At 40.3% G+C, this 9,097-nt stretch overlaps 1 protein-coding gene across 1 annotated transcript in view; it reads left to right on the top strand.

The window, feature by feature from the left end:
• The window catches only part of TRAPPC9 (trafficking protein particle complex 9), a gene marked incomplete at both ends in the record, with an annotated part of 16,538 nt that extends 9,143 nt beyond the window's left edge, over nt 1-7,395 (top strand). Inside the window, 2 exons of the mRNA XM_010146419.1 lie at nt 761-886; nt 7,179-7,395. Of these exons, the coding sequence (XP_010144721.1) occupies nt 761-886; nt 7,179-7,395 (343 nt within the window). The remainder of the gene's footprint in view (nt 1-760; nt 887-7,178) is intronic.
• Between the last annotated feature and the right edge of the window lie 1,702 nt (nt 7,396-9,097).

Here is a 9,097-nt window from a genome sequence, read left to right on the forward strand (position 1 = left end):
ACTCAAATACCCAGTATCAATATTGTTTGAGGAAATAACTAGATCAGATTTGTCTAGAAAATTGCCTGTTTGTTGTCCAGCCTCCAACAGATCAATGCACATCTACAGTCTCCGGCCTTTCTTAAGCAAGGTGAATAAAGCAACTAAAACAGTCATTTACAGAAAAGGTTTTGTAAATGGATATTAGAAAACTCAGAATGGTTTGTAATTCACTTGTCATCAGTGATACTCTTTTAACTAAAGAGAAGATTGATGCAGTGAAATCAAAGTTCTGCTGCTACAGTTTCCTGTGCTATATAATATATTTTGTAATAAGTAGAAAAGGCAAAATTGATTCTTCGCTTGTCATGATCAACAGTTTTGGTTGGTGCAGAACTATGTAAACCTGACTTTTTTGCTTACGTACCTATTATAGTGTCTTTGTTACAGACGACACCACCCACACCCACCATATATATGAAGTTATCCAAAATAATATTCCCAACTTTTCTACTCATCTGAGCTCTCAGACTTAAGCTGTGCTGAGTCTCAAGAGAAGAAAAGCAAGTCAAGAGGCTGAAAATCGTTGTTTTGCATAAGAACATTTTAGATGACACCTTAGTTTTTCACTTGGGCATGTGTTGATAATTCAGCAGTGTAGTCACTAGCATTAAGGAATTGCTGGGCTTGGAAGATGTGACAGCTGATTTATGTGTTGAGCAGAAATACTTATTAAAGTATCACACCTGTTAAATTTGGTATTATTTACTCTCTCTTCTAGTACAAGAATGCTGGTGTGATTGAACTGGAAGCCTGTGTGAAGGCAGTGAGAGTCCTTGCAATACAGAAAAGGAGCATGGAAGCCTCTGAGTTTCTTCAGAACGCGGTTTATATCAACCTTCGTCAGGTTAGTGCGGAAAGTCCCGTTATTTTTCTTGTTTGAGAGTGAAAGTGAAGTGTGGAAGTTACTGAGATTTGGGAGACACCAGATTCTCTTCTGTATCACTACCTTCCTTCTCACTAGGACTTCTGAGGATTTTCACGTCTGAGAGTCTGGTGTAGAAGGTATTCAGAGGTCATCTGAAAAGATGAGGACTTAATCTGAGATTAGGGACTCTGGTTATTCTCCCTTGTGAAGAAAAAACATCTCGTCGTTGTTCTGTTGTGGTGATGCAAAAGGGGAAAAATAGCTGCTTGTGACAGATCTGCCGTGGATTTTTGCTTGAGTGTATCTTGTTGGATGAAACTACGAGGAAGGCAGGAATGGGTTGTTGAAAAGTGATCTTGGGAGTCTGGCTAGCGTTGTTAAGCAATGGAAGTTTTGTTGTGTAGTGCGAAATCTCACTCGGGCCAAATCGGAGAGAATTCAGAGGAGAAAAATCAGTATTTGGAATTGTGAGAAAAAAGCTCGAGTACCACTAGAGAACAAAACTAACGCTTTATCAGTGTCCTAAACTTGGTGTCACTAGTTCCAGAGCGACTGCTGTGGTTGAAAGAATTCATAAAAAGCTGTTAGATTTCATACTGCTTTTCCTTTTTCACTCTTGGTATTTTGCTGAGGCTAGCAGTCTAAGTCCGCACTGGCGAATTTATTAAGCCCAGATTGGGACAGCAAATTTATGAGAGAGGTAGAATACTTCTTTCATTTCTGGAGAATCCTTTCTGTGGAGCCAATTTTCTCACCCAACATAAATGAGAAATTAATTGATAAGCTATCATAATAATCATCAGTTTTGTTGCAGAGTACCTTAAGTGCTGCAATCCTTGCAGTGCTAAGGGCCTTCACTTTAATTCTGTAGTGTCTTTCTCTGGCAACTCTGTAGCTTTCCATGGGAGCTGCTGTGGCAGTATTTTTCCCTTGTTCTTGCACTGTTATTCACAATGGCCTGCAAACTCCAGTATTGTTGTTACGTTGTTTTTCTTTCGGAAGCAATTGCTGTCATTGTGAGAATCACTTGTTCTCCCTGACACCGCTGATGTTGCAACTTTGTATTGGAGGAAAAAAGTAAGTTTTGGTGAATGGCAAAGCATATAAGTAATTTAAATAGCTGACAAGTATTACCTAATAGCACGTAAGCCCAAATAATCATAGAATCACAGAATGGTTTGGGTTGGAAGGGACCTTAAAGATCGTCTAGTTCCAAGCCCGTTGCCATGGGCAGGGACACCTTGCACTCGACCAGGTTGCTCCAAGCCTCATCCAGCCTGGCCTTGAAGACATCCAGGGATGGGGCATCCACAACATCTCTGGGCAACCTGTTCCAGTGCTTCACCACCCTCTCCATGAAGAACTTCTTCCTGATATCTAACCTAAACCTCACCACTTTCAATTTAACCCCGTTACCCCTTGTCCTGTCACTACAGACCCTTGTAAAAAGTCCCCCTCAGCTTCCTTGTAGCCCCTTCAGGTACTGGAAGGCTGCAATAAGGTCTCCCTGGAGACTTCTCCAGGCTGAACAAGCCCAAAGCTGCCAAAGCTTGGCAGCTAGTCAGCGTGCAACACATGTCCTGATCAAAGCTTGCCCCAGACAGCTCTAGTAGTGTCCCAAGTAGAAACAACAAGAGTTTGAATGAATCTTGATGAAATTTGTCTAGTGAAAAAGTTTGGTGAGAAGGCATGGTAATTTTTGTCAGCTGTGTGTTAGAGGGGACCATTGAAGGGTGTTCTGGAGGGCCCATTGCTTTTCTTCCTAGCTGGCTGGTTTCTTTCTCTTTGCTTTGTTTTTTCCTCTGAAGTAACTTTGAACTTGATGTATGCCATCAGCTATTGACCCCACAAAAAAATACTTGTGCATGTAAAGCCTTCCTCAGTGTGCATTGTCGCACCATATAAAATACGTGCTATGAATGCCACATCTCCCACTGCCTGGAAAACCTTGAAATAAAAATTAGGTATATTAGGTATTTTTGTAGCTCAGTCAGAATTTAGGGATTTAATGCAGATGTCATCTAGCAGTCTTCTGCAAAGTGTTAGAGGCTGTTTCCAACAACCTTTTCCTGAACAAACTGGCAAGATACAGGCTGGATGGGTGGTCTACAAGATGGGTAGGAATTTGGCTAACAGGCTGTGCTCGTAGGGTGGTGGTCAATGGTTTTCACTTGGGCTGGCAGCCTGTCATGAGTGGGGTCCCCCAGGGATCGATTCTGGGCCCCATGCTGTTCAGCATTTCCAAAACTGATCGGGATGATGGCATTGATGGTGACACTGATCTGGGTGGTGAGGTGGACCCATCAGAAGGGAGAGACGTTTTAGTGATCTGGACAGTGGGCTAGCAAGAACTGCATGAAGTGTCATAAAGACAAGTGCAAGGTCTTGCGCCTGGAGCGACGTAACCAAAGCACCAAATATGGGCTAGGATTTGTGTTCTTGGGAACATCCTAGTGGAAGGGGACCTGGGGGTCCTGGTGGCCAACCAGCTGAAGAGGAGTCAGCAGAGCACTGCTGCAGCAACAGAGACAAATAGCATCCTGGGCTGTATCCGCAGGGGCATTGCTAGGAGAGACAGGGATGTGATCATCCTACTCGGCACTTCTCAGGCTGCAGGTGGAGTACTGTGTCCAGTTTTGGTCCCCACAGTTCACAAAAGACTGACAGATGGGAGAGGGTCCACTGACAGATGGGAGAGGGTCCAAAGGAGTGCCACAGAGATAATCAATGAGCTGGAGAAACTGCCCCATGAGGAAAGGCTGAAGATCATTTTATTCCTTGAGAAGAGAACGCTCCAGGAGGATGTCATCACGTTATTCCATTACTTAAAGGGCAGGTACAAAGAGGACAGAGCCTCCTTCCTTACAAGGAGCCATGTGGAGAAGACAAAGGGCGGTGGGTACAAGTTGCACTGGGAGACGTTTCATTGCAATACAAGAATTTTTTTTCAGTAAGAACCATCATTCACTGGAGCAGCCTCCTTAGGGACATGGTGGGGTCCACACTGCTGGAGGTTTCAAGAAGCTACTGGATGGGGTGCTAGATGATCTTGTCTAGATTCCCCTTCCCACGAAAGGTTGGACCAGCCGGTCTTTCAAGGTCCCTTGCAACCTGGGCTGCTCTGTGGTGGTTCTTTATCACTGAGTGTGTGACTGTTTGCACAGTGTGGGAGGTCAGTCTAGATGATGATGGTACTTGGTAGGTGGTTCTGGAAGAAAAGATGTGTTCAAGTGGATACTAACGAGAATGATCATTTTTCTTCTCAAGTGATACTGGTACTAACTGATTTTTTAATTATTTTAAATGTTTTTAAAAATCAAATTAATAGTTCAGCATGGGTCTTTTCCACTGAACCTTCTGCTGTACCCCATATACCTAATGATCACTTGTTAGTTTCCTGGTGTCAGCTATACCTGCTATAACAATTATGCCATTGGAGAAGTTCAGTATATCATTGCTTTAAAAAAATACCCACAACCCAATACCTTGACAGTATTGGTTATTTGGGCACTGGAGCCTACCCACTGAGCTGTGAACCATTACTTTACCTTTGGTGATTTCAATCAAGGATGACACTGATCTGGCTTGTAACTGCACGTCTACTATTTTGTCATGGTCTTGGGTGGAAGTCTTTACAGAAAGCATTGTTATGAGAAATATGAGTAAGATGATATTTCCATTGTTGGGGAATGATCTCCCATAAAGAGGGTTGTAGAGCTATAAATATCATTCCCATCCATAAGATCTAATGTATATAGCATGGAAGCAGATACAGTTATAATATGGACTAACTCAAAGGAGGAGTCGACCTGTGATATGTTAGAGATACTGTAGGATGGTGTTTTTCTCTTGTAGGTAGATAGAACATCAGCATAGCCAGTATTTGACAGCAGAAAAAAACACCTCACAGGACAAAGTGTATGCCTCTGCTAAGCAGGAAAACTAGATTATTTCCATATATTCAATCTATTATCCAGTCTAGTAACAATATGTAATCGGTGTGTTTTGATTATAGGAGAGCTGCAGGGAAATAAGACTTATCTTTGCATCCAGTTACGAAGAATAAATTGTAATGTCTAATTATAAAGCAAGTGAGTTTATAGAATTTTAATGTAGTAAGGAACAATTAAAAACAAATAGAAAGCTATCCTCTTGGAAACTGATCTTAAAATAAGTCTGTAAAAAAAACCTGTCTTAGTTGCCTGGATAGTGAATTGCAGTGTTTACAGGTGCACTGCTAACTTGGTTTGTTTTAACAGTTTAATGAATATTAATGAGATGGAGAAGATGCTGTGCTTCAGGTGGGGGCTATTTTACAGCCACTTGATAGGCCTTAAGCTTTCCTAAATTTGTAAGGTCAGGAAAAATGTTTGTGAATGCTACACTAATGGCTTGCAGAATGCCTGCTGCAGTCTCCCAGAATTGATTACTTGGAGCATCTGTGTTGGGTTTTTTTCTTTTTGGGTTGTGTTGTTCACCCTGGGTGGTAACACATAACTATTTGTGTGGAGGGAAAATGCAATTTTGCTGTTTTTGCAGTGAAGAAAAAACAGTTTCTTGCAACTGCAGAAAATATTTGAATAACTTAGTCGTTAAGCAGCAGTGTTAAAAACTTGCTCAGATATGATAGAAATAAAAGTTTCTGAGAATCTGTTGCCTCTCTGAGGCAACTTTAACTTTGTTAGAGTGCTCCTGGCTACTGAAATAGCATGACTGTTTTATCTTAAAAATTCAGCTTCCATAGGTGTGTGAATATTGACAGTATTTTGTATTTGAGGAATAGCTTTTGGTAGTGGTTTTTTTTTTAAGCTTTTCTAACTTTAGTGCATAATCATGTGCTCAAGCCCTTTTCAACTCTGCTGTCATATTTTTTTATTGTGCTAGCTTTTAAAAGATGACATAAATGGAAAAAAAGGCCAGGGGGTGTGTGTGAAGGTGGAGCAGCTTTTTTCTCTGCTAGAGAAGGTAACCTTAATCTGACATCTCATGTTCTTTCTGGATGATGGCTTTTGGTCATTCTCAGACTGGTTTAAAATGGTTCTATATTTTCTTGTTGTGCCTTGTGTCCCTTCCAGCTGCATCGATTCATGGAAGTTTTTCAGCTCGGTGCAATTGCCTTTTTACAACTCCGGTTACAGGGATTGCCCTTTTATGTGGATGGGCAGTATTTTTCCATTGGGCATCCTCTTGTGTTCTGAGGGAAATAGCAACTTCAAAACCAGTCTGAAACTTTCGGAAATGATTTGCTAGTCTACCTGTCTCTGCCTCTTCATCTCTTGAACTTCTAAGATTTGAACTCTCAGATAAGGTCATGGTGCCTTTTGAAAACTCTAGGCTTCTTTGAGGTCTCTCATATACTTCTGTCCAGAAATAGAAGTGACTTTTGAAAATAGATCAAGTTTTTGTAATTATATTAGGATTTAAGTGACTAAAAGGTGTTTTGAATCTTCATTTATAAGACCTAATTATTTCAGTAAAAATTAACCAGTCTAGCTAGCAACGCAGTCTAGAAGTTACACACCCAGATCCACTGATTTATACTTTCAGTTTTGAAGAATGAGTGCAGGAATTTAGTGCTATTTTGGTATGAAGTTTGTCATTTTAAACGCCTTTGCAAAACGTGTTAGCAGCTTTAGGGTAATTTAAAACAGATTGCTTTTGGTTGTGTATGCCAGGTATTGTGCACTAGGTGTCAGCACTGGTCCATCTTCCTTATCAAGTTTGTTTCAACTTCAGGCTTAATGGTCTTCACTAAATTCTTCCTCAACAGTTGACAGTCTGTATATGTATAATATCATGGAATAAATATTTTGTGGTTTACAGGATCAGACACATAAAAATTGAGACAGTAGTTTCCTTGCTTTCATAGCTTGAGATTTCAAGATTAATAATTAGGTTTATTCTCAATGGGGTGCAAACGTTCAATTTGGGAAATCAATAGATATTGGAATTGGTGTATTTTTGTGTTCTTATGCACATCAAGATCTTGCTAAATGTCTTCCACAAAATGTGGTTAGCTGTTATTGACTGTTTTGACTGTTAACTTTGTCAGCAGAACTTACAAGTAAAAGAAATCTATCTTTGCTGCTCTTAGCTGTTGAACTTCAGTTTTCCTGGTAGTAGCAGCTGTCATGATTGGATATATGGAAAATCACTGGCCCTTTTGTAGTGTTGGAGATATGGCTACTACATTTCTTTGTTACTCAGATGTATGTTTTAAAGTTTTATTGATTTAAAAGCAAACCTTTTCTCTTTTCCCTTTAAATTTCAGCTTTCAGAAGAAGAAAAAATCCAGCGTTACAGCATTCTTTCTGAGCTGTATGAACGTATTGGTTTTCACCGAAAGTCTGCTTTTTTCAAGCGTATTGCAGCAATGCAGTGCGCTGCACCCAGCATCCCAGAACCCGGCTGGAGGGCCTGCTATAAACTGCTTTTGGAAACTCTCCCTGGCTACAGTTTATCCTTGGATCCTAAAGATTTTACCAAAGGTGAGTGCCTGAGAAAGTATGGATTTGCATCCTGGGTCGCTCATCTGGCTTTCTGTAGCTAATTACCCTGAGAGATTTCAGATAAAACCAAAATACTTTACTGGTTTGAAACTAATATCAGCAGATAGAGCAGTTCTTTAAAATGGTACCTTCACGTTTTTTTAGGGTTGCTTTCAGTAATTTCAGACTTCAGCACACTACTGCTGACTGTGGTGCTGCATTCCTCTGTTTGCAGCAAATAATTGTTTTATTTATGAGAGCTTCATTTCTATTCTGTTTCAAATTTGTCTGTTTTTTATTATACGCTTCTCAGTACAAAAAAGGTCATATTTTAAGCATTTTTTTTTTCAGTTGAAGTGCTTCCAACTTGTGTATCAGAAATTTGTATTTCTTTGGGTGTTTGTTATTTGAAGTTATAATCAAAGAATAAAAGATTCTTTTACACATTTTTGTATATAGACAAACATACAAACATACGTATCGTGTAATTGCATCTATATCTGTAGGGTCAAATATGTCACATCTTCCCATAAGTTAGATCAGAGTGATGTTATCTGTGAGACTAGCATTTGATTAAGACATTTCAACAGTTTTCAGATGCTGTCTATCATTTGAATGACTATTTTGTTGCAGCTATAAAAAACAATGCAAAAATAGCCCATAAGAACACATACCAATTCTTGCAGTTGTAAAATACTGTGTTCACTTCCTGCAAGCTGTACACTGCTTGCTGCTCTTCTTTAGGTAAAACTGTTCAAACACAGCTTATCAGTGGTATCTGAAGCTGCACATAAAGTAATAATTCCCCTTATTTTAACACAGTATGCTGCATTTTGCCTCTAAAGGAAGAGATAGCTAATATGCTGCTTGAGAACTCCTTCTGGGCTACGAGGAAAGGTTTACTCAAACTTGCATTGTTTTTGTATAGTAGCATTTTTGGGGACCGTTCACTAAATGTAGTTGCCGGAGCGGGGCAGCAAGCAATGGGCTGAGCATATATCAGTGGAAAGGAGGTGGTCTTCACCAGTAAGAAAATTCTGAACTGGTTTAACTATGAACAGCAGCTGGAAGATTCCTCTCCCTTTTGTGAGAGTACATTGACTGTCTATTGTTGGGATTCAGTTGGCTTCTAAGTTTAGCTGTTTCTATATGTTCTAAGTAATGGAGCTAAGTGACCTAGATATCAGGAAAAAATTTTCCCTGGGAAGGATGGTGAGGCACTGGAACACGTTGCCCAGAGAAGCTGTGGATGCCGAATCCCTGGAAGTGTTCAAGGCCAGGCTGGATGAGGCTTTGAGCAACCTGGTCTAGTGGAAGGTGTCCCTGCCCATGGCAGGGGGGTTGGAACTGGATGGTCTTTAAGGTCCCTTCCAATCCAAACCATTCTGTGATTCTGTGATCATTGTCAAGGGCTATCTAGTCAATTCAGTCAATGGAAACTATGGAAATACTCAGCTGACCAGCCACTGTGTGGTATTTTCCATACTCTTAGCTTCATTTGTGATTCTGTTCATGGAACAGGCATGTAGACAACCCACTGTCTGTGTGGATGCTCAGTATTTATTTATTTTTAACTGGTGTGATTTTTAGCAATCACTAAAAGAAATGTTATGTGAGAGGAGGCAGAAAATGCCAAGCAGACTGGAGGGAGAGATACTAAGAGTCTAGGAAGGGGGAATGTACTTCATAAAATATGCTGTGG

This window comes from Eurypyga helias, unplaced genomic scaffold, assembly GCF_000690775.1.
Source record: "Eurypyga helias isolate BGI_N326 unplaced genomic scaffold, ASM69077v1 scaffold20722, whole genome shotgun sequence".
Lineage (NCBI taxonomy): Eukaryota > Metazoa > Chordata > Aves > Eurypygiformes > Eurypygidae > Eurypyga > Eurypyga helias.